This window comes from Scardinius erythrophthalmus, assembly GCF_964197995.2.
Source record: "Scardinius erythrophthalmus genome assembly, chromosome: 17".
Classification (NCBI taxonomy): Eukaryota; Metazoa; Chordata; class Actinopteri; order Cypriniformes; family Leuciscidae; genus Scardinius; species Scardinius erythrophthalmus.
Window position 1 is genome coordinate 40,393,713 of NC_138237.1, and position 27,006 is coordinate 40,420,718.

General features: G+C 46.9%; 1 protein-coding gene across 2 annotated transcripts in view; it reads right to left on the bottom strand.

The window, feature by feature from the left end:
* Positions 1-543: 543 nt before the first annotated feature.
* Positions 544-27,006, bottom strand: part of ddx46 (DEAD (Asp-Glu-Ala-Asp) box polypeptide 46) — a 43,801-nt gene continuing 17,338 nt past the window's right edge. For both annotated transcript variants that reach the window (XM_081391011.1, XM_081391010.1), the window contains exons 9-23: positions 24,460-24,580; positions 21,070-21,245; positions 20,596-20,717; positions 20,441-20,519; positions 17,612-17,694; positions 15,857-16,021; positions 15,592-15,754; positions 12,489-12,682; positions 12,165-12,302; positions 6,705-6,854; positions 6,407-6,625; positions 5,594-5,812; positions 2,197-2,341; positions 2,022-2,095; positions 544-770 (exon numbers count right to left, since the gene is read on the bottom strand). In XM_081391011.1, coding sequence (XP_081247137.1) covers positions 723-770; positions 2,022-2,095; positions 2,197-2,341; positions 5,594-5,812; positions 6,407-6,625; positions 6,705-6,854; positions 12,165-12,302; positions 12,489-12,682; positions 15,592-15,754; positions 15,857-16,021; positions 17,612-17,694; positions 20,441-20,519; positions 20,596-20,717; positions 21,070-21,245; positions 24,460-24,580 — 2,096 coding nt within the window. In that variant the 3' untranslated portion in view covers positions 544-722. The remainder of the gene's footprint in view (positions 771-2,021; positions 2,096-2,196; positions 2,342-5,593; positions 5,813-6,406; positions 6,626-6,704; positions 6,855-12,164; positions 12,303-12,488; positions 12,683-15,591; positions 15,755-15,856; positions 16,022-17,611; positions 17,695-20,440; positions 20,520-20,595; positions 20,718-21,069; positions 21,246-24,459; positions 24,581-27,006) is intronic.

The window sequence follows — 27,006 nt, forward strand, 5'->3', positions numbered from 1 at the left end:
CTTTGAATAGAGCATTCGTTTTGATTGACAGGTGTCAATCCTTGAACAACCAATCAAACCGCGCACATCATTATTGTGTTCAGAATAAGTTCATCTTGCAGCTTCTCTTCCGTGACGAGGGCGGGGCTATAACCTGTCACTCACATGAGATCAGCCAATAGCAAACCACCACCATCCTCATAAATACCATGGTACATGAATTTGCTAACTTAGAAGTATCATGGTAAATTCATCTATCATTATGGTCTGATAATTATTTTCAAGTATGGTAATACTTATTTTAGAGATTATACTTGACAATTATGTATTCAGTCTAACTAGCTATTTTCTCTGAAACATGGTTCATTTTTATGGTTTTCTTACACTATGTTGACCACATGACAGAACTGGGAGAGATGCATGAGATTAACCATAGAATCGTGATCTTATCTAATAGATAACTCTCCCGAACACATCTAAAACTAATAACTCTCTCTCTCTTTCTGCAGACGACAGATGGAAAAGTGCAATCCTGACAGAACAAACTGAGATGGAACAAAGAAATATACAAGAAAAAAAAAAACACTTTATTTCCAAATTAAGTTCACAATTACATGGGAGTTTTCTAAAATATTCAACGTGAGCGATGCAAACACTGGGTACAAATTTCCAGAGATCCAAAGTGTTTGATCAGCTGACGAAACAAAAGCATTGTGGGAATAGAAAGCCCGCGCTGGTCCGCTCTACAGAACCTTGTACCGGCCTTTGCTGGTCGGCTGGTAGGAGTTTTGCTGAAAGAAAGACAGACGTACAGTCAGTGAACACATGCTCAGTTATTAACATGACTGTACAGATGTGGCGTATGCAGAGCCTCTGTGTTCATCCACATCAGCTGACACTGAATAATCATGAACACATGCAGATCTCAGTCGCTCCCAGAGGAACACGGCTCACTGTAAACGCTATACAGATGTGACGATATCATGTCTTTAACTAATAAGCACTGTAACCCTTGTTCATCCTCATGGACGTGTGTCTTTCAGTTTTGTTTTTGTGATAATTCTGCCTGTGTTAATGCCAACTGCAGAAACATTGGCACAGGTGTGTACTCTTACTATTTTACCCACATTTCCTTTAATAAATATATTTTGCACTAGAAACAAAATATTGTTAAAGACAAAAAATGTCCCCATTGAAACTGCAATGTTTAACCCCAGTGCCTTTCACTATAAATGATGCGTCTCTGTTACTAGGCTCTCGTTCGGCTGGCAGAGCTTCACATTATTGACCAGATGTGGCGTTCTCTCAGGCCTGGCCTATACAGCAAACACTCGCTTTATTCCTGTGTTCTGCTTCTGCGTATTATAGAGCCGACTGGATAAATCATGCAGTGATAATTGTGTGTGTGTGTGTGTGTGTGTGTGTGTGTGTGTGTTGGTGTCAGAGTGTGGTCTGTATGTGTGTAATAATTAATTGTGTGTGTGCTTGTAATATTTGAGAGTGAAACTCTCCTGTAAATGCCGAACCCAGCACTGTCCCAGTGAGCTGTACTGGCCTCTACTGGGGAGTCGTCCTGCGCTACACACATACTCACACACTCACACACACACACACACACACACACACACACACACACACACACACACACCGAAAGCTCGTTTTCTGAGATCTCAAACTCAAACTTGGAAAACAACTTTAGATTTATGACTTTGATTTTCTAGCAGTTTTAGAGTTCAACATGTTTAATAAAATATAAATTTTATATAAAATAAATAATTTTCAAAAACATAAACCTATATAACCTTTTTTTTGGTTTTACTTTTTCCTTTTTTTTTTACTTCTTCAATAATCCGCCACGGGTCTTTAAAATGAGAGCAAACCTCAGTCTGTCCCAGGCTTCACATGTCTATGACTGTGTGTGGACAGACGTGTGTCCTCTATGGAGCTGTGTGTAACCTGTGTGTAACGTGTGTGTGTGTGTGTAAGTTGTATGTAAGCTGTGCGTAACTTGTGTGTAAGTTGTGTATAAGTGATGGATGTACCAGGCGTATGAGCTCCTCCTTGATGAGGCGTGTGATCTCTGCTTTGGCCTTCTGCACGGCCAGCTCGTTCGCACCTGTAAACACACACACACACACACACACACACACACACACACACACACAGGTTTAGTCACGCGTCAGCAGATCGCTCAGGTGTGTGTGAGGCGACACGTACTCTCGATGGCCAGGTAGATCTTGCGCTCGCCCTCTTTGGGCTCTTTGCCCGGGGGGAAGTACGTTCCTCGTATGGTGATGGCGGCCTCTGAGTACTCTCCGATCCGCTGGAGCGCTTCCTTCGACGTGACCTTCCACCGCGCCGTCTGTGGAGACAGAGACCAGTGTTTAACACACACACACACACACAGGAATCAGGCACAGAGCAGCTCAGAGATCCACTGGTTGACGATCACACGTTGATCTGATTGGTTACAAGGTAGTTTGTGACGTCAGAAACACCAGCGATTTCAAAGCGTGTCTTTGAGACTGTCTTTGGTTCACTGCAGTTTTAAGGAGGAAATACTCAGCAATGCTGTCGACTTATGAATTTACACATGGTTTGTCTTAAAGCAGATTAAAAACACCACATAGACACATAAACAACATTAAAAGCTTTTCACCACAGGGGGACTTTAATAATCTATCATAACTTGTCAGCAGGGTTATTAGGCTGCTGTCCCTTTAAGACCTGAGGCACAGATCCATTATACTGACACACGTGCGTTTTCTTTCTCAACTGTTTACCTTCACCATACCATCTTCTACCGCTTATCCGGGGCCGGGTCGCGGGGGCAGCAGTCTAAGCAGAGATGCCCAGACTTCCCTCTCCCTAGACACTTCCTCCAGCTCTTCCGGGGGGACACCGAGGCGTTCCCAGGCCAGCCAGGAGACATAGTCCCTCCAGCGTGTCCTAGGTCTTCCCCGGGGTCTCCTCCCAGTGGGACGCGCCCGGAACACCTTCCCGGGAAGGCGTCCAGGAGGCATCCGGAACAGATGCCCGAGCCACCTCAGCTGACCCCTCTCGATGTGGAGGAGCAGCGGCTCTACTCTGAGCTCCTCCCGAGTGACCGAGCTTTTCACCCTATCTCTAAGGGATCGCCCAGCCACCCTGCGGAGAAAGCTCATTTCAGCCGCCTGTATCCGGGATCTTGTCCTTTCGGTCATGACCCACAGCTTGTGACCATAGGTGAGAGTAGGAACGTAGATTGACCGGTAAATCGAGAGCTTCGCCTTGCGGCTCAGCTCCTTCTTCACCACGACAGACCGGTACAGGGACCGCATTACTGCAGAAGCTGCACCGATCCGGCTGTCAATCTCCCGTTCCATCCTTCCCTCACTCGTGAACAAGACCCCAAGATACTTGAACTCCTCCACTTGAGGCAGGAACTCTCCACCAAACTGAAGTGGGCAAACCACCCTTTTCCGACTGAGAACCATGGCCTCGGATTTGGAGGTGCTGATTCTCATCCCAGCCACTTCACACTCTGCAAACCGTCCCAGTGCATGCTGGAGGTCCTAGTCTGATGGGGTCAGCACAACAACATCATCCGCAAAGAGCAGAGATGAAATCGCGTGGTCCCCAAACCTGACACCCTCCGGCCCCTGGCTGCGCCCAGAAATTTTGTCCATAAAAATTATGAACAGAACCGGCGACAAAGGGCAGCCCTACCGGAGTCTAACATGCGCCGGGAACAAGACTGACTTACTGCCGACAATGCGAACCAAGCTCCTGCTTCGGTCGTACAGGGACCGGACAGCCCTTAGCAAAGGGCCCCGGACCCCATAGTCCCACAGCACCCTCTGCAGGACTCCACGAGGGACACAGTCGAATGCCTTCTCCAAATCCACAAAGCACATGTGGACTGGTTGGGCAAACTCCCATGAACCCTCCAGCACCCTGTACCCTATAGAGCTGGTCCAGTGTTCCACGACCGGGACAAAAACCACACTGTTCCTCCTGAATCCGAGGTTCTACTATCAGCCATATTCTCCTCTCCAGTACCCTGGCATAGACTTTCCCGGGGAGGCTGAGAAGTGTGATCCCCCAGTAGTTGGAGCACACCCTCCGGTCCCCCTTCTTAAAAAGAGGGACCACCACCCCGGTCTGCCAGCCCAGAGGCACTGTCCCCGACCGCCACGCGATGCTGCAGAGGCGTGTCAGCCAAGAAAGCCCCACAACATCCAGAGACTTGAGGTACTCAGGGCGGATCTCATCCACCCCCGGTGCCTTGACTACCTCGGTGACTTCAGCTCGGGTGATGGACGAGTCCACCTCCGAGCCCTCAGCCTCTGCTTCCTCAATGGAAGACGTGTCGGTGGGATTGAGGAGATCCTCGAAGTATTCCTTCCACCCTCCGATGACATCCCCAGTCGAAGACAACAGCTGCCCACCTCCACTGTAAACGGTGTTGGAACCAGTGTCCCCTCCTTGAACTGCCACCTGACCGTGGTGGAGGGGTTTGAGTACCCGAACGACCCTAGGAGCTATGTTGTCCGGGGCTATATGCTCCTGGTAGGGTCTCCCAAGGCAAACAGGTCCTAGGTGACGGGTCAGACTAAGAGCGGTTCAAAAAACCCTTTATGATGGATTTAACTTCGAAGACCGTGACGTCACCTGGCATGGCGCAACCGGGGCCCCACCCTGGAGCTAGGCCCGGGGTTGGGGCTCGTATGCGAGCGCCTGGTGGCCGGGCCTCCCCCATGGGGTCTGGTCGAGCTCAGCCCGAAGGAGCGACGTGGGGCCGCCTTCCCGTGGGCTCACCACCTGCAGGAGGGACCGTATGGGGCCGGTGCTTAGAGAATCGGGCGGCAGTCGAAGGCGGGGGCCTCGACGACCCGGTTTACCTTCACTTAAAACAAAACTGTCTGTGCCAAGACATTGGCATTTTGACAATTTTTTGTTTGTATTTGACTGTTCAATTGCAATAAGAAGCGAAAAAGACCTCACTTTAGTTCTGAGAGGGGACTTTACATGTGTGCATGAAATCTGCAGGAATGAGTAAAATTATGTGCAATTCCACGGCGACATCCAAGCCCTGAAACACCAACAATATTCAACAATATTCACCCTGAGCACATGACACGAGTGAGTAAAGGGACGCGGGTTTGTGTCCAACTCTCTGTGGGAAACGAGTACTGGAAGCGATATGTCTTGAAAAGTCTATATTTTTGACTCTACGCTGCAAGTCAAGTCAAGTCAAGTCATCTTCATTTATATAGCGCTTTTAACAATGTAGATTGTTTCAAAGCAGCTTTACAGTGATAAGCGTATAATTTAAGGTAACAGAGATTGTTTTGGCTTTATAGCAGAGTTAAGTTATTTCCATCTAAAGTTAGTTTTAATTGATTTGCTTCTGTCGCAATGATCATTTGTTATTAAATTAGGGGCCGCTAAGACGACACCATTCTCTCTACACAGACTTTAAACGCGAACCTGTGAGAAGCCGCTGCACAGTTTATTACTCCGATGGCGTTTGAAAGGCCTGGGACTGAAGGGTGTGTGTACTGTAGTAGGACTGAAGGGTGTGTGTACTGTAGTGGGACTGAAGGACGTGTGTACTGTAGTGTGACGTCACCTGAGGGAAGTCGTTGATCTCCAGCTCCTCCTCGTATCTCTTGACGGTCTCGCTGTTGTCGTTGGCCTGCCGCTCCTCCTCCAGCTTCTCCACCGGCGTGTAGTTGAGTTTAGCGTTGATCTTCTCCGCCTGCTGCTCCGCGATGGTCTTAGCGGAGACCGAGGGCGCGATCATCGTCCCGCCGCGCAGAATAGCGTTCGTGGCCTGCTGCATCACGTCCTGAGGCCACACACACACACACACACACACACACACACAGTTCAGTGTCACGAATACGAGAAGATAGGAGAAGAGCATCCAGAGTTCCCCTTTCAAACAGAGACTGTAGAAAACTAGCGCATTCGCGTCCTCTTGTGCAGATGCAGTTGTAATGTTACGTTTATGTTCTGTATCTAGGAGATCTGATTATTAATCTCGCAGGATGTGTCATAGAACGGGCTTCAGTTTACTGGAGATCATTTACTCTTCAGATTTACCTCAAGCTGGACATGCCCCGCCCACACACAAGCCCTGCCCATGCCCCGCCCACACACAAGCCCTGCCCTGGACATGCCCCGCCCACACACAAGCCCCGCCCCGAGTACTTGTCTTTCGAGACCCTTCAATGATCTAAATGAGAAACTGTCAGAAATGCCCATCCCTGCCTGATATGACATCACACTGCCAGACCAGCAGCACACAGCCATTATCTGAATATCTCTGTATTACTAAATGATCTGTAACTAAATGAAAAGAAGTTTCATTTACAGCTTCTGTTACAGAAAATATGCTTTGTGTAATTCCTGAAAGGGTGTGTGTGTGTGTGTGTGTCACCTGTGCCTCGGCGCCCAGGTTCTTCTGCACCTGTATCCTGAGCGCCAGCTTCTTGGCCATCTCCAGCTTCTGGATGTTCCCGGCGGAGGGAGCGCTGGGGCCGGACACCGAGCTCACGGAGCCGCTCACCCCCACAGCCGGAGCGCCGGAGGAGCCCGGGGCCGAGAAGTCCTTCACCCGCTTCTTAGAGTTGAACATGCTCTCGATCTGCTCGTCGATCTGAGGACACACACAGCAGGCGTCAGGCCCTGAGCACTGAGAGAGTGTGTGCGTGTGTGTGTGCTGTTGCTGGACTCACGTCGAGAGCCGCGTCGTCATCATCAGAGTCGTGGAGGCCGAGCGCCGCTTTCTGCAGCTTCTTCCTCTCGTTGGCCAGCGCGTGCTCCGTCTCGTCGAACTTGAAGCCCTTCCCGGAGAAGCCACTGCTGCTCCTGATGCTCTTGCCCTCCTGCGGGAACACACACACACACACACACACACACACGCATGAACGACCGCACACACCACACACACATGAACGACCGCACACACCACACACACATGAACGACCGCACACACACACACGTGAACGACCGCGCACACACACACACGTGAACGACCGCGCACACACACACACACGTGAACGACCGCACACACACACACGTGAACGACCGCACACACACACACGTGAACGACCGCACACACACACACGTGAACGACCGCGCACACACACACACACGTGAACGACCGCACACACACACACGTGAACGACCGCACACACACACACGTGAACGACCGCACACACCACACTCACATGAACGACCGCGCACACACACACACACACGTGAACGACCGCACACACCACACACACATGAACGACCGCACACACACACGTGAACGACCGCACACACACACACACGTGAACGACCGCACACACCACACTCACATGAACGACCGCGCACACACACACACACACGTGAACGACCGCACACACCACACACACATGAACGACCGCACACACACACGTGAACGACCGCACACACACACACACGTGAACGACCGCACACACCACACACACGTGAACGACCTCACACACACACACACACACACACACACGTGAACGACCGCACACACACACACGTGAACGACCGCACACACACACACGTAAACGACCGCACACACCACACACACGTGAACGACCGCACACACCACACACACGTGAACGACCGCACACACCACACACACATGAACGACCGCACACACACACGTGAACGACCGCACACACACACACGTGAACGACCGCACACACCACACTCACATGAACGACCGCACACACACACACACGTGAACGACCGCACACACACACACGTGAACGACCGCACACACACACACGTGAACGACCGCACACACACACACGTGAACGACCGCACACACACACACGTGAACGACCGCACACACACACACGTGAACGACCGCACACACACACACGTGAACGACCGCAGACACCACACTCACATGAACGACCGCGCGCACACACACACACACACACACACACACACACGTGGACGACCGCACACACCACACACACATGAACGACCGCACACACACACACACGTGAACGACCGCACACACACACACGTGAACGACCGCACACACCACACACACGTGAACGACCTCACACACACACACACACGTGAACGACCGCACACACCACACACACGTGAACGACCGCACACACACACACACGTGAACGACCGCACACACACACGTGAATGACCGCACACACACACACACACGTGAACGACCGCACACACACACACGTGAACGACCGCACACACACACGTGAACGACCGCACACACCACACACACATGAACGACCGCACACACATGAACAACCGCACACAAACACACACATGAACGACCGCACACACCACACACACATGAACAACCGCACACACACACACACGTGAACGACCGCACACACACACACGTGAACGACTGCACACACACACACGTGAACGACCGCACACACCACACACACGTGAACGGCCGCACACACCACACACACGTGAACGACCGCACACACACACACACGTGAACGACCGCACACACACACACACGTGAACGACCGCACACACCACACACACGTGAACGACCGCACACACCACACACACATGAACGACCGCACACACACACGTGAACGACCGCACACACACACACGTGAACGACTGCACACACACACACGTGAACGACCGCACACACCACACACACGTGAACGGCCGCACACACCACACACACGTGAACGACCGCACACACACACACACGTGAACGACCGCACACACACACACACGTGAACGACTGCACACACACACACGTGAACGACCGCACACACCACACACACATGAACGACCGCACACACACACGTGAACGACCGCACACACACACACGTGAACGACTGCACACACACACACGTGAACGACCGCACACACCACACACACGTGAACGGCCGCACACACCACACACACGTGAACGACCGCACACACACACACACGTGAACGACCGCACACACCACACACACGTGAACGACCGCACACACCACACACACGTGAACGACCGCACACACCACACACACATGAACGACCGCACACACACACGTGAACGACCGCACACACACACACGTGAACGACCGCACACACATGAACAACCGCACACAAACACACACATGAACGACCGCACACACATGAACAACCGCACACAAACACACACATGAACGACCGCACACACCACACACACATGAACAACCGCACACACACACACGTGAACGACTGCACACACACACACACGTGAAGGACCGCACACACCACACACACGTGAACGACCGCACACACCACACACACGTGAACGACCGCACACACCACACACACGTGAACGACCGCACACACACACGTGAACGACCGCACACACCACACTCACATGAACGACCGCACACACACACACGTGAACAACCGCACACACACACACGTGAACGACCGCGCACACACACACACACACGTGAACGACCGCACACACACACACGTGAACGACCGCACACACACACGTGAACGACCGCACACACACACACGTGAACGACCGCACACACACACGTGAACGACCGCACACACACACGTGAACGACCGCACACACACACACGTGAACGACCGCACACACACACGTGAACGACCGCACACACCACGAGAGTTTGCGTCAGAAATCTCCTCGTCAGCAGCTTCACACACAGCTTTATTCAGATCTATATTCTGAAGGTTTGTTCAGATATCAGTGGAATATCTCACTCCTGAAAACATGGTGGAAGTGTGTGTGTTTCTGTTTACAGTATTTCTGAGTGATAAAAACAGAAATCATAAACTCCCTCTGGAAAAACCTGTACGTCAACAAAATCAAACAAGACTTTTTATGTTCTGGAAATGTTTGCAAATTAGTGTGTATTTAATTAGATATATTGCATTTCACTAGCCTGGGAAAACCCAGACTACTTCCGGCGAATTTTAATTCTCTCTTCAGGATAGTCTGGAGAAGAGCCCATTCAAACTCATTACTGTGCCGCTGAAATCGCAGCACCAATCAGAAACGTTTGGGGAGGGATTTACATGCAACGCATTCTCATCCTAGGGCGTCATAATATTGACGCTTTTGAAATTTCTTTAATATCCGACGCAAAGGGCACCCTTTAGCGTCAACATGTGACGCCGGTTGCCGCCGTGAAACATCACTCGTTTGAATCATAGACAGTATATAAACGAATCAATTATCGCGTCTGTTTTGAGCGATTTAAACTTACCGTTTTCGTTAAAACCGGAGCAAAGAACAACACTCGAAGCATACGTCATCCCCTTCATCGATCTGATTGGTTTTAATACTATACAATTGCGCCCAGATGAATTTGAGCTACGTCAGTTGGTGACGCCCCTTTGGAAATGATTTGTATACATAGCTTCCCCAGACCCTATACTCAGTTTCAACTGAAACAGTTTCTTATTCACATAAGATTTCAGAAAATGTGTAATACAGAGTGAGATGTCTTCTGTACAGTGATAAGAGCTGTCGATTTAACGAGTTGATTTGGTGTGATTAATTACGGAGTAAATAACGTGTTAACATTATGAACACTTTTAAGGCACTCGTGCCGCCCAGACCTGCGCGTCACCTTACACTCATGCAGTTTAGACACCAACATGATTCAACTACTATTAGAAAGCCGTTACAATGCCACAAAACATGCCCAATGAATCATCTGTGTGAATGAATCGGCTGTGTGAATGAGTCGGCTGTGTGAATGAGTCGGCTGTGTGAATGAATCAGCTGTGTGAATGAATCGGCTGTGTGAATGAATCGGCTGTGTGAATGAATCGGCTGTGTGAATGAATCGGCTGTGTGAATGAATCGGCTGTGTGAATGAATCGGCTGTGTGAATGAATCGGCTGTGTGAATGAATCGGCTGTGTGAATGAATCATCTGTGTGAATGAATCAGCTGTGTGAATGAATCGGCTGTGAGAATGAATCGGCTGTGTGAATGAATCGGCTGTGTGAATGAATCGGCTGTGTGAATGAATCGGCTGTGTGAATGAATCGGCTGTGTGAATGAATCGGCTGTGTGAATGAATCGGCTGTGTGAATGAATCGGCTGTGTGAATGAATCGGCTGTGTGAATGAATCGGCTGTGTGAATGAATCGGCTGTGTGAATGAATCGGCTGTGTGAATGAATCAGCTGTGTGAATGAATAGGCTGTGTGAATGAATAGGCTGTGTGAATGAATCGGCTGTGTGAATGAATCGGCTGTGTGAATGAATCTGCTGTGTGAATGAATCGGCTGTGTGAATGAATCGGCTGTGTGAATGAATCATCTGTGTGAATGAATCAGCTGTGTGAATGAATCGGCTGTGAGAATGAATCGGCTGTGTGAATGAATCAGCTGTGTGAATGAATCGGCTGTGTGAATGAATCGGCTGTGTGAATGAATCAGCTGTGTAAATGAATCATCTGTGTGAATGATTCAGTGACTCGCTCTTTAAGACAGAGGCCTGCTGACACCTACTGGTGTTAGTTTCATTTTTATTATTCATATAATTTCATTCTTCCTCATACTCATGCACCTCTGAGCTGCAGTCAACAGCCAGCTTCTGAAAAAAGCCTGAAGTTTATGTGATCAATTCCATGTCGAATCAAAATATGTCTTTCTATAGCTACTTGTTGTAATGTCTGATCTAACACAATAATGACTATAAATGATGTTTTGTGGGGCGATTTCTCAGCTAATATTGATGGGCGATTTATTTGATCAATTAAAAGGCACATCATGTAATTGTAAACATTAATCGCATGACAGAGTGTGATAAATCGTCTGGGGAAAGCATGTATAATATCTAGTGTGTGTGTGTGTGTGTGTGTGTGTGTGTGTGTGTGTGTGTGTGTGTGTGAGAGAGAGAGAGAGCGAGAGAGAGAGAGTGTGTGTGTGTAAGAGAGAGAGAGAGTGTGTGTGAGAGTGTGTGTGAGTGTGTGTGTGAGTGTGTGTGTGTGTGTGTGTGTGTGTGTGTGTGTGTGTGTGTGTGTGAGAGAGAGAGAGAGAGAGAGAGAGAGAGAGAGTGTGTGTGTGTGTGTAAGAGAGAGAGAGAGAGTGTGTGTGAGTGTGTGTGTGTGTGTGAGTGTGTGTGTGTGTGTGTGTGTGTGTGTGTGTGTGTGGGTGTGTGTGTGTGTGTGTGTGTGTGAGGAGGGTCTCTCACGGCCTTCTGCTGCTCCTTGAAGCCGGTCCACAGCTGCTCGAGCTCGGGAGGCACGGGAGTGGAGGACAGCTCCAGGGCTTTCAGGATATCTCCCGAGTACCGCACCTGGTCTGCAGTGATGAAGGTGTACGCGTAACCCTGCAACACACACACACACGTCAGGCACACGTCAGGCACACGTCAGGCACACGTCAGGCACACGCCAGGCACACGCCAGGCACACGCCAGGCACACGCCAGGCACACGCCAGGCACACGCCAGGCACACGCCAGGCACACGCCAGGCACACGTCTCTCCCGCCTGTGCGGAGCCGCTGGCGCTCACCTTGTTGCCGGCTCTCCCGGTGCGGCCGGCGCGGTGCACGTAGTCCTCGTAGTGGTTGGGGCAGTTGTAGTTGACCACCAGGATGAGGTGCTTGACGTCGAGGCCGCGAGCGGCGACTGAGGTGGCCACCAGCAGACGGCACGCCCCGTTCTTGAAGTCGTTGATGATGCTGTCCCTGTCGTACTGGTCAATGCCTGGGTAACCACACAGTCGAGTCTTCATTTATACAGCGCTTTAACAATATAGACTGTCTCACAGCAGCTTTACAGAGATTACAGGAGATTACAGTAACAGAGAGTGTTCAGGCTTTACAGCAGATCTAGAATAAAGTTATTGTCCAGATAAAGTTAGTTTGATTGATTCACTTCTGTTGCAGGGATCATTAGTTATTAACTTAGCGGCCGCTAACACAATGCCTGTTCATCCGCACAACAGTGTTTGTTGCTCGAGAACGCAAACCCTGAAACAGGTTAGAAGGTGCAAGCATTAACATGTTTTGAAAACGCTGACGGCGCACATGTGTATCACGTGTTGAGTCTGCAGGTGTGCGTGTTTGAAGATATATGTGTGTGCGCAGGCGTGTGTCTTTCTTCACAAAATGACCTCAACAAATTACTGGTCTGGCCTTAAAAATACAGCATTTGTTTTGTCGCTTCCGCCCATCAGCGTGAACTGGAGCCATCTTGACGACGCTGTGTCTGTACAGAGGAGAAGGGAATAGGGAATAGCCACAGCAATGATGCCTCGCTCTCTCAACTCATCCCAGCATGCTGTTCTCAGTAACATCACTCAATATAGAGATGGTTTGATATAACTGACGAAATGGTAACACTTTACAATAATGTTCCATTAGTTAATGAACTAAGAAGGAACCGTTGTTTTTTATGAACTAATTTGAACAAAGATGAATAAATACTGCAGAGATTGGCTGCATTTACATGCACAACTTTTGTTTCAATTGCACTGAATTCATTCCGACTGATGAATCTGAACGTAGTGTTTACATGAACACTAAAGTGATCGGGTTGTGTGTGTGTTTATGTGTCACAAGCTTCAAATCGGGATCGAATTTTTGACATAATATTCAGAGTTTCCCGCTGTCTGCGCATAATAACTATTCTCCTACATTGCTGTTTAAAACAAATAAAGAACCAGACTTAATATGTATCCATTTCTGGTCATAATTTGGAGATAATGATCATATGAACCGTAAAACTGCCCAGAACCAGTGGTGTGTGTGTGAGCGTATGAAGCAGCGCTGGAGGACCGCTGTCCTGCTCCACTCCACACACACACACACACACGCAGAAGAGGAGGATCATAGGAGGACGAGACACTCGTTTATACCACACTTTATTAAGCCGGAGAACAGCTTGTTCAGCGCGTCACACGTCAGTACGCTATTACTACGTCAGTACGCTATTACTACATCAGTACGCTATTACTACGTCATTACGCTATTACTACATTACGCTATTACTACGTCAGTACGCTATTACTACATCATTACGCTATTACTACGTCATTACGCTATTTCTACGTCATTACTATTACTACGTCATTACGCTATTACTACATTACGCTATTACTACGTCAGTACGCTATTATTACATCATTACGCTATTACTACGTCAGTACGCTATTATTACATCATTACGCTATTACTACGTCAGTACGCTATTACTACATCAGTACGCTATTACTACGTCATTACGCTATTACTACATTACGCTATTACTACGTCAGTACGCTATTACTACGTCATTACGCTATTACTACGTCATTACGCTATTACTACGTCATTACGCTATTACTACGTCATTACGCTATTACTACGTCAGTACGCTATTATTACGTCATTACGCTATTACTACGTCATTACGCTATTACTACGTCATTACGCTATTACTACGTCATTACGCTATTACTACGTCAGTACGCCATTACTACGTCAGTACGCTATTACTACGTCATTACGCTATTACTACGTCATTACGCTATTTCTACGTCATTACTATTACTACGTCATTACGCTATTTCTACGTCATTACGCTATTACTACGTCAGTACGTTATTACTACATCATTACTATTACTACGTCATTACTATTACTACGTCATTACTCTATTTCTACGTCATTACGCTATTACTACGTCAGTACGCTATTACTACGTCATTACTATTACTACGTCATTACTATTACTACGTCAGTACGCTATTTCTACGTCATTACGCTATTACTACGTCAGTACGCTATTACTACATCATTACGCTATTACTACGTCATTACACTATTACTACGTCATTACTATTACTACGTCATTACTATTACTACGTCATTACGCTATTTCTACGTCATTACGCTATTTCTACGTCATTACGCTATTACTACGTCATTACGCTATTTCTACGTCATTACGCTATTTCTACGTCATTACGCTATTACTACGTCAGTACGCTATTACTACGTCATTACGCTATTTCTACGTCAGTACGCTATTACTACGTCAGTACGCTATTACTACGTCAGTACGCTATTACTACGTCAGTACGCTATTTCTACGTCATTACGCTATTACTACGTCATTACGCTATTACTACGTCAGTACGCTATTTCTACGTCAGTACGCTATTACTACGTCAGTACGCTATTACTACGTCATTACGCTATTTCTACGTGTTTCTACGTCATTACGCTATTACTACGTCAGTACGCTATTACTACGTCAGTACGCTATTACTACGTCATTACGCTATTACTACGTCATTGCGCTATTACTACGTCAGTACGCTATTACAACGTCATTACGCTATTACTACGTCAGTACGCTATTACTACGTCAGTACGCTATTACTACGTCAGTACGCTATTACGCTATTACTACGTCAGTACGCTATTACTACGTCAGTACGTACGCTATTACTTCGTCATTATAATGGAATAAACCCCTTACACTCGGATCGAGATGTCATTGGGATCGAGCTCAACCGGCTCGATTAAGGTGTTTTACATGAAGGCTTTCAGTGCGATTGAGCCGTCGATGCGATGACTAAGGGATTATCTGGCTGCATGTAAGGGTAGGTGTGAGTGGTGACCTCTGACCTCCGTGCAGGGACATGCAGGGGTACGAGGCCTTCATCAGGTCCTTCAGGAGGCCGTCGGCGTGCTCCTGCTTGTCCACGAAGATGATGACCGAGCCCTTCTCCTGATAGTGCCCCAGAATCTCCAGAAGCTTCAGGAACTTCTTCTCCTCCTCGATGACGATCTGCCGAACACACAGAGTTTCTCACGGACACACACACGGATGCTGTCACTCCTGGCTCTATCATTTACCCATAACTCCCAGCTAGTGTAAGGCAGGACTCACCACGTGCTGCTCGACGTCCGAGCACACCACGCTCCGGCCGCCCACCTGCACCTCGATGGGCTTGGACAGGATCCTGCGCGCCAGCGCCTCCATCGAGCGTGGGAACGTGGCGGAGAACATCACGGTCTGGCGGTCCGGCCTCACGTTATCCACGATACGCATCACCTGAAACACCACACACCCAGATCACTGATGCAGCCGTCACCTCAGGCCCTGTGCGCATGACTGACACTGCAGAACCACTTCACTCGTGGTCATACAGAGCAAAGCACTCTGGGGGTTTAGGACACAGAAGCGCTAGGCCTGGGTATCTGCAGGGTTTTTACAATCTAATTTAAAGACTTTAAGACCTATTCACATAAAATGAACACCATATGAGCGGGGTGCGGAAGTATTGCTGAAACATGTCATTAAAATACTATCCGAAATACAAAATTACATTTGATTTTTTACAAAGGCTTTACAATACAAAATAGAATTTTGTATTGTAAAGCCTTTGTAAAAAATCGAATGTAATTTTTATATTTAAACACATTTAAGGTTAGTATTTCTGCATTTCAGACACAGAGAAATGCACTCACTGCTCTTGAGTGAATAACTTCTGTAGCTTTCATAAATCTCAGTGTGTATTCAAACTGAAGACTGCACTTTTATTACCTCATTCAATTTCTGTAGTATTTATTACTTACAGACCAACCTGAAAAACTCAGAACTCATTTAAGTTGTATCTTTGTTCTATTGGGATTATTTGTCCTATTGTTTTTCTTTTGTTCTATTTTTCACTGGCTGTTTACTTGTGTTCAATAGTTGCTTGAGAATTTTTTACTTCAGTTAACCTAGTATTAGTTTTTTTTTGTGGTATCAAAACTGGGATTGAGAACAGTAAATGTTAGACATGTGATTTTTGTATTTAGTGCAGTGTAACCTAGTCAGAAACAGACCAGAAACAGTGCACAGACGACACCTTAACCCAGGCTGGTGGTGGTAGTCTCAGGGGAAGTGGAAACACAAGCATGTAAGCGGTTGTACACACCAACATGTTCTCAGCATTCAGAACCAGTCGAGAGAGATGTGAGCCTGATACTTCACTAAACGGCCAATTTCACATGCGTTCTGTGCATTTCTAAAATAGAAAATACTGTATTTGTGTTTCAATACTTTTTTTCTGCATAGTATTTGGCATTTTACTTTGATCCATTTCAACTGAGGTACTTTTATATTTTTATTTTAATAACATTTTCATGTATTTATGCTCATCTCTGTCTATGGTAACATATTAAACTGTAAAATTACTGTAAAAACCACAATTTAAACAACTGTACATTGGATAAAAAGTATATGCATATATAAGGGCTGTCACGATTCCTCGATTAAATTCAATTTTAAAACACAGATGACGACTGCAATTTATCTTTGTGAATTAACCAGAAAAATACTGCAAATAAAAGGTGCTGCATTACTGACATGAATCCATAAACCGCATTATTAGACCTTTCTAAGGCTGCACAATATATTAAAACCATTTAAAAATCATATGGCATAGTGCTCAGATAATTTATATGAGCCAATTATTATTGCCTCGTTATTATATTTTAAGTATTTTAAGTCATTTTGAAACGCAATTGTTCACTTGGGTCTATATTTATTTCCACAAAAAAAAGAAACGCTTTGATTACCAAAATAATCGTTAGTGACAGCTCTTACACACACACACACACACACACACACACACACACACGTTCCAGAGTCACTGACCTGCGGCTCGAAGCCCATGTCGAACATGCGGTCGGCTTCGTCCATCACCACATACGTGACCCTGCGCAGGTTCGTCACGCGACCTGAAGCACAGCATTCAGCAGATCAACACACTGCAGTGCACAGCAACATTAGCATCCGCTCAGAGCTAACACGGCTAACACACACTACAGCCACAGTACTCCTGTAGACAAGAGTGGGCCGACGGATGGAGACGCGTACCGTCTCAGGGCCAGGGGAACCTGTAAACTCACAAGAGCCACATCACACATTAACTGAGGAGCCGCTCAGACCTGTGAGGAAGCAGATTACAGATTACCTCGCATGTGTGGAAGCCAGACACACACACACACACACACACACACACACACACACAGCTCTGGGTGTGGCCGCACTGCATTCTGGGGGTTTGGAGATGTGCCTACCTGTGGCTGACACTCATGCCCTCCTCAAGTAGATGAGGATTGCTCAGGTTCAGTGCGCCACATTCAGCAGCACTCGAGACCCACGCTTGAGCTCTCAGGCCGGTGACAGACACACATCAATGATATAAATATTACATGTCTCAGATGAGTATTTACTGAGTAATCCACCGGTTTGTAGAGGCGGGTGAAAATGAGTCTTGAAGAAAGACGGCAGCGTCACTGTATGTTTAAACAGAGATCGGTTTATTAGTGAAATCTGTTGACTTTATCAATCTCTACAGCATTATATGCTAACGGTGACTTACTGAGTTATTCTCCCAAGTTTGCAAGCCTGTAACTCAAGAAGTCTTGAAGTTATTAGGGATTCACAGTATATCGGCCAGCTTATCGGTCTCAGCCGCTATATGCTCATTTTTAAAGGTCCCATGACATGAAATTTCCACTTTCTGAGGTTTTGTAGCATTAATATGAGTTCCCCTAGCCTGTATATGGTCTTAAAGTTTCTAGAAATTTCAATCGGTGTAAATGGAGCTTTTGCTATCTTTCTCTGCCTTTGAGAAAATGGAGGCTCAATCGCGCTGATCTTGAATCTCCTCTTTATGACGTTATAAGGAGGAATGTTACCTCCCCTGTCTCTGCTTTGCCCGCCCAGAGAATATTTTACGCCCATGAGAAAATGAGCTAGGAAGTAGAACGCATGCGCGCGATTTTAGTTTGTCCACGAGAGATAGCATGGCTTTTGAGCGAGCGAAGCATAACAATTGCTCAATAATTGGATGTACAAATGAACACCGAATGGTCAATACAGAGCTGGGCTTGCTGAACGTCTTGACAAGTAAGTCAACTAATGATATATAAGTGTGTTGCTTTACTGTATATGGTTACCTAGCTTGTTACATGTAGAACGTGGCTGTCACATTAGCTATGCAGTTACTTGCGCTAATGTAAAGGTAGACAGCATCAAGTTACACACACTGTAACGCGAGTGTTGTACACTTCTTTGTTATATGGATAACCGGTTTCCTGTTGGTTATACGGCGCGCGCAATATCCGCATTTCAAGATCGCAGAGCTTGATGTACAGACGTTACAGATCTCTCATGAAAAGGCAACAGTAGGTTAGCGTTAGCTACATGATAACAACTGTAAACCATCCGAATAAAGTACCGTATCCAGACATAATATTTTAAACTAACCATTCGGAGACGTCCTGCTGGAGCCGCTGAGTTGCTTCTCCATCCGGATCAGATTCTGGGTCAAACTGAAATGCTTGAACGACTGCGTACCGTTGCGCAAGATGGTCAAGGCCACACCCACCCTCCACCTTTCTCCTCCTCATTAGCATTTAAAGCTACAGACACTGAAACGGCCCGTCTGAAGGAAGCTCATTCTGGGACTGGCTTGTAGTGGCTATAATTCTGCACCGAGGCTGAATTTTTGGAAAGAGATTTCAGATACAGCACTAGGGACCACTAAGGCCTATATTAAAGCCTACAAAAAGTAGCATGTCATGGGACCTTTAATGTCTTCGGTATCAGCTCAATAAGAATATTTGGCCGATGTATTAGCGCTGATGAATAATGTTTCCTTCAGCTGAGACTCTTCAGATGCGCACCGTTCAACATGATGGGCTTTCATTTTCTGAAATATGATTGGAATCACTTCAAGAAAGGAAAACACAGTTCAGTGCGACAAGTCTGTCATATCGGCTACACAACATACAATCAGATCTTTATGTGTGCTTTAATGGGGAGACTTTTGTCAGGCTCTCAATTACATAAAAATGTGGATTTACATTTATCAATATATCGGTTATCGGCTTTCAAATATACAGAATAATGGGTTATCGGAAGTTGATATTATTTTAGATTCTGGTTTTCCCAGACTCCTCTTCTGGTGTGCTTGTGTTTAAGGCCCACTAGGGTCCAGTTCCAGAGATATCGGGATCTTAATGAGTGACGGACGTGAGTGTGCCAAACACACTGAACTGGTGCTGAGCCCAGGACGATCCTCTGAGCAGCGCACGCGCACACACTCACTCACACACACTCTCACACACTCTCACACACACACTCTCACACACTCTCACACACTCACACACACTCACACACACTCACACACACACACACACACACACACACACTCACACACACACTCACACACACACTCACACACACACACACACACACACTCACACTCACTCACACACACACACTCACACACACTCACACACACTCACACACACACTCACACACACACACACACACACACACACTCACACACACACTCACACACACTCACACACACTCACACACACACTCACACACACACTCACACACACACACACACTCACACACACTCACACACACTCACACACACTCACACACACTCACACACACACTCACCGCTGTTGGCTCCTAACATGTCGATCATCCGGCCGGGAGTGCAGACGATGATTTCTGCTCCTCGCTTCAACTCTGCGATCTGAGGACACAGCACTGAGTTAGAGTGTGTGTCAGTGACAGGTGTGTGTAGTGTGTGGTGTAGTGTGAACACACACCTGCTCGCTGATGCCCGTGCCGCCATACACACACACCACACGCAGACCCAGAGACTTGGAGAACTTCTTGCACTCTTTGGTGATCTGGAGAGCCAGCTCTCGAGTGGGGGTCATGATGACCGCTGTGTGTGTGTGTGTGTGTGTGTGTGTGTGTGTGAGAGAGAGAGAGGTTTACGGTTAGGACAGGTTTAGAAACAGTACAGTAAGAGCATCAGATCACATGACTACTGTGAGTGTTAGCACCAGTGCTGGGCGGTGTGAGCAAACGTTTATATTACAGTATTTTTCAGAGTATCAGTTTTGGGGAACGAACCCTTTAAAGCACACACACACACACACACACACACACACACGAATATTAAACATGAATATCATAACAAAGATAAACACCGGTCTTCGGTGTGAGCCGGTGTACGCCCAGCACTAGTGAGCAGTGTGTGTGTGTGTGTGTGTGTGTGTGTGTGTGAGACGCACAGATGGGCCCCTCCCCCTCCCCCAGCGCCCGCTGGTCCAGGATGTGCCGGAACATGGGCAGGAGGAAGGCGATGGTCTTGCCGCTGCCAGTCTTGGCGATGCCGATGAGGTCTCGGCCCGACATGATGGCCGGGATGGCCTGGGCCTGGATCGGGGTCGGCTTCTCGTAGCTGTGCCTGGGTGTACAGAGGAGTCACATGATTGGGTGTACAGAGGAGTCACATGATTGGGTGTAGAGAGGAGTCACATGATTGGGTGTAGAGAGGAGTCACATGATTGGGTGTAGAGAGGAGTCACATGATTGGGTGTAGAGAGGAGTCACATGATTGGGTGTAGAGAGGAGTCACATGATTGGGTGTAGAGAGGAGTCACATGATTGGGTGTAGAGAGGAGTCACATGATTGGGTGTAGAGAGGAGTCACATGATTGGGTGTAGAGAGGAGTCACATGATTGGGTGTAGAGAGGAGTCACATGATTCCTGTGTTACGAGGACTTCTGGAAGTGGAGTGTGTTTGGCTTCCGCTTTCACTCACAGCTCTACACACTCACTACACTGCAGTATAACGCCATTTCTTACCATGCTATTCTAACAGAGTTTCTAAAGGTAATTTTTTTAAAGACCTTTTAAGACCAAGAACAGAAAACTTTAGGAATGAATCGAAGGGAACACACACAGTCAAAGCTAAATTCCTTCACACACCTTCAACATTTCTCACATTATCAGTTTATTCGCTATAGTTTAGAGAACGGTAATAAAATATGAGCAGAACTCAGTTGATATTTGACTGGTTTTGTCCGTCCTTCTGTTAGACTGTCTCACACATGAATTATGTTGAATATCTGTCAGCTGTTAAATTTAACTACACAATTAGATAATACCAGTTTAGCTCAACCAATCACCAAGCAATGCTTCATTGTGTTCAGTCTGTGTGTAAAAAGAGCATTAGCAATTAAAGAAAACACACTTCAGCAGAACATGATCAGGTCAAAGTGTCCCAATCATTTCTGGTCCATAATCTTTATGAATGTCACTGGCTGTATCTCACTGGCTGAAGAGTGTTTGGGTGTAACATGTCTCAGTTACTCTGCTCTCCTCACTCACACTAGTGAACTATAGTGTCCTGATCACACTAGTGAACTATAGTGTCCTGATCACACTAGTGAACTATAGTGTCCTGATCACACTAGTGAACTATAGTGTCCTGATCACACTAGTGAACTATAGTGTCCTGATCACACTAGTGAACTATAGTGTCCTGATCACACTAGTGAACTATAGTGTCCTGATCACACTAGTGAACTATAGTGTCCTGATCACACCAGTGAACTATAGTGTCCTGATCACACCAGTGAACTATAGTGTCCTGATCACACCAGTGAACTATAGTGTCCTGATCACACCAGTGAACTATAGTGTCCTGATCACACCAGTGAACTATAGTGTCCTGATCACACTAGTGAACTATAGTGTCCTGATCACACTAGTGAACTATAGTGTCCTGATCACACTAGTGAACTATAGTGTCCTGATCACACTAGTGAACTATAGTGTCCTGATCACACTAGTGAACTATAGTGTCCTGATCACACTAGTGAACTATAGTGTCCTGATCACACTAGTGAACTATAGTGTCCTGATCACACTAGTGAACTATAGTGTCCTGATCACACTAGTGAACTATAGTGTCCTGATCACACCAGTGAACTATAGTGTCCTGATCACACCAGTGAACTATAGTGTCCTGATCACACCAGTGAACTATAGTGTCCTGATCACACTAGTGAACTATAGTGTCCTGATCACACTAGTGAACTATAGTGTCCTGATCACACTAGTGAACTATAGTGTCCTGATCACACCAGTGAACTATAGTGTCCTGATCACACCAGTGAACTATAGTGTCCTGATCACACCAGTGAACTATAGTGTCCTGATCACACTAGTGAACTATAGTGTCCTGATCACACTAGTGAACTATAGTGTCCTGATCACACTAGTGAACTATAGTGTCCTGATCACACTAGTGAACTATAGTGTCCTGATCACACTAGTGAACTATAGTGTCCTGATCACACAAGTGAACTATAGTGTCCTGATCACACTAGTGAACTATAGTGTCCTGATCACACTAGTGAACTATAGTGTCCTGATCACACCAGTGAACTATAGTGTCCTGATCACACCAGTGAACTATAGTGTCCTGATCACACCAGTGAACTATAGTGTCCTGATCACACCAGTGAACTATAGTGTCCTGATCACACTAGTGAACTATAGTGTCCTGATCACACTAGTGAACTATAGTGTCCTGATCACACTAGTGAACTATAGTGTCCTGATCACACTAGTGAACTATAGTGTCCTGATCACACTAGTGAACTATAGTGTCCTGATCACACTAGTGAACTATAGTGTCCTGATCACACTAGTGAACTATAGTGTCCTGATCACACTAGTGAACTATAGTGTCCTGATCACACTAGTGAACTATAGTGTCCTGATCACACTAGTGAACTATAGTGTCCTGATCACACTAGTGAACTATAGTGTCCTGATCACACCAGTGAACTATAGTGTCCTGATCACACCAGTGAACTATAGTGTCCTGATCACACCAGTGAACTATAGTGTCCTGATCACACCAGTGAACTATAGTGTCCTGATCACACTAGTGAACTATAGTGTCCTGATCACACTAGTGAACTATAGTGTCCTGATCACACTAGTGAACTATAGTGTCCTGATCACACTAGTGAACTATAGTGTCCTGATCACACTAGTGAACTATAGTGTCCTGATCACACTAGTGAACTATAGTGTCCTGATCACACTAGTGAACTATAGTGTCCTGATCACACTAGTGAACTATAGTGTCCTGATCACACTAGTGAACTATAGTGTCCTGATCACACTAGTGAACTATAGTGTCCTGATCACACTAGTGAAGAGAATATCTAAAGTTATATCTGGTGTGTGAATAATGTGTGGTTTGACTGTACTGTAATGTTCTCTAAATGTAACTTCATCAGTGAGGGTTTGATTACTGTGACGAGAGCAGCTTTAACCGCTGCGCTCACTAACACTGGGACACAGACGTGTGTTTCGCACTGAGCTGATGATCTTCCTCAGTGTCTCTGGCTCCTCTTCCATCTAAACGTTCTTAAATCAAGATGCATTTACTGGAGAAGTGAAATTACACTAAATCTAAAGTCTTGTTTTCTGTGAACCTGAACAAAATGAAGAGTTTATGATTAAATCAAGAACAAATGTCTGCTAATAGATTCAGGTCAGGTCAGTAGCTGTAAAGGTCAAGGCCAGCTCTAGGTCTGCTCTCAGTGGGGTCAGCGTGATCAGATCAGGAGAGAGCGCATCATCATCTGGTACTCACTTCTTCAGGGCGTTCATCACCTTCATGGAGATGCCACACTGCACCCACGACTTGATGGGCTTCGGGCAGCCCTTGCCTTTCACCACGATGCCCTCCAGCTCCAGGCGGTACTCGTTCACCTCTGGGGGAGGAAACGCATCATCAGCTCGCTGAGCATCATGGGTAACATCACTGTAGAGCAGGCTCTGATGGAACTCGAACATTTGAGTCCTCAACAACATCATCATCATTATTATTATTATGTAGTTTCATAAAAGCAATCCCTACACTATTATCAGTGAAGTCATCAATTCAGAAAGCTGTCTCCTGATTAGAAGGGTCATGACATGGATTTGTATCATCGTTTAATGTTTCCTGAGGTTCACAGGTTCACCCTAACCCTAACCACCAGAAAAAAAACATGCAGAAAAACTATTATTTTGAATGCTTATCTGACCCTCTGTCTGACATGATCAGTTCTGACGAGTAAACGCCGATGTCATGACCTAACGTCACCGCACAGCTAACACTATAAACGCCCCTCGCTAGTGCACACGAGTAAGAGTTCTGTAAACACTATAAACGCCCCTCGCTAGTGCACACGAGTAAGAGTTCTGTAAACACTATAAACGCCCCTCGCTAGTGCACACGAGTAAGAGTTCTGTAAACACTATAAACGCCCCCTCGCTAGTGCACACGAGTAAGGGTTCTGTAAACACTATAAACGCCCCCTCGCTAGTGCACACGAGTAAGGGTTCTGTAAACACTATAAACGCCCCTCGCTAGTGCACACGAGTAAGGGTTCTGTAAACACTATAAACGCCCCCTCGCTAGTGCACACGAGTAAGGGTTCTGTAAACACTATAAACGCCCCCTCGCTAGTGCACACGAGTAAGGGTTCTGTAAACACTATAAACGCCCCTCGCTAGTGCACACGAGTAAGGGTTCTGTAAACACTATAAACGCCCCTCGCTAGTGCACACGAGTAAGAGTTCTGTAAACACTATAAACGCCCCTCGCTAGTGCACACGAGTAAGAGTTCTGTAAACACTATAAACGCCCCTCGCTAGTGCACACGAGTAAGGGTTCTGTAAACACTATAAACGCCCCTCGCTACTGCACACGAGTAAGGGCTCTGTAAACACTATAAACGCCCCTCGCTAGTGCACACGAGTAAGAGTTCTGTAAACACTATAAACGCCCCTCGCTAGTGCACACGAGTAAGGGTTCTGTAAACACTATAAACGCCCCTCGCTAGTGCACACGAGTAAGAGTTCTGTAAACACTATAAACGCCCCCTCGCTAGTGCACACGAGTAAGAGTTCTGTAAACACTATAAACGCCCCTCGCTAGTGCACACGAGTAAGAGTTCTGTAAACACTATAAACGCCCCTCGCTAGTGCACACGAGTAAGAGTTCTGTAAACACTATAAACGCCCCTCGCTAGTGCACACGAGTAAGAGTTCTGTAAACACTATAAACGCCCCCTCGCTAGTGCACACGAGTAAGGGTTCTGTAAACACTATAAACGCCCCCTCGCTAGTGCACACGAGTAAGGGTTCTGTAAACACTATAAACGCCCCTCGCTAGTGCACACGAGTAAGGGTTCTGTAAACACTATAAACGCCCCCTCGCTAGTGCACACGAGTAAGGGTTCTGTAAACACTATAAACGCCCCCTCGCTAGTGCACACGAGTAAGGGTTCTGTAAACACTATAAACGCCCCTCGCTAGTGCACACGAGTAAGAGTTCTGTAAACACTATAAACGCCCCTCGCTAGTGCACACGAGTAAGAGTTCTGTAAACACTATAAACGCCCCTCGCTAGTGCACACGAGTAAGGGTTCTGTAAACACTATAAACGCCCCTCGCTACTGCACACGAGTAAGGGCTCTGTAAACACTATAAACGCCCCTCGCTAGTGCACACGAGTAAGAGTTCTGTAAACACTATAAACGCCCCTCGCTAGTGCACACGAGTAAGGGTTCTGTAAACACTATAAACGCCCCTCGCTAGTGCACACGAGTAAGGGTTCTGTAAACACTATAAACGCCCCTCGCTAGTGCACACGAGTAAGGGTTCTGTAAACACTATAAACGCCCCTCGCTAGTGCACACGAGTAAGGGTTCTGTAAACACTATAAACGCCCCTCGCTAGTGCACACGAGTAAGGGTTCTGTAAACACTATAAACGCCCCTCGCTAGTGCACACGAGTAAGTGTTCTGTAAACACTATAAACGCCCCTCGCTAGTGCACACGAGTAAGTGTTCTGTAAACACTATAAACGCCCCCTCGCTAGTGCACACGAGTAAGTGTTCTGTAAACACTATAAACGCCCCCTCGCTAGTGCACACGAGTAAGGGTTCTGTAAACACTATAAACGCCCCCTCGCTAGTGCACACGAGTAAGTGTTCTGTAAACACTATAAACGCCCCTCGCTAGTGCACACGAGTAAGGGTTCTGTAAACACTATAAACGCCCCTCGCTAGTGCACACGAGTAAGGGTTCTGTAAACACTATAAACGCCCCCTCGCTAGTGCACACGAGTAAGGGTTCTGTAAACACTATA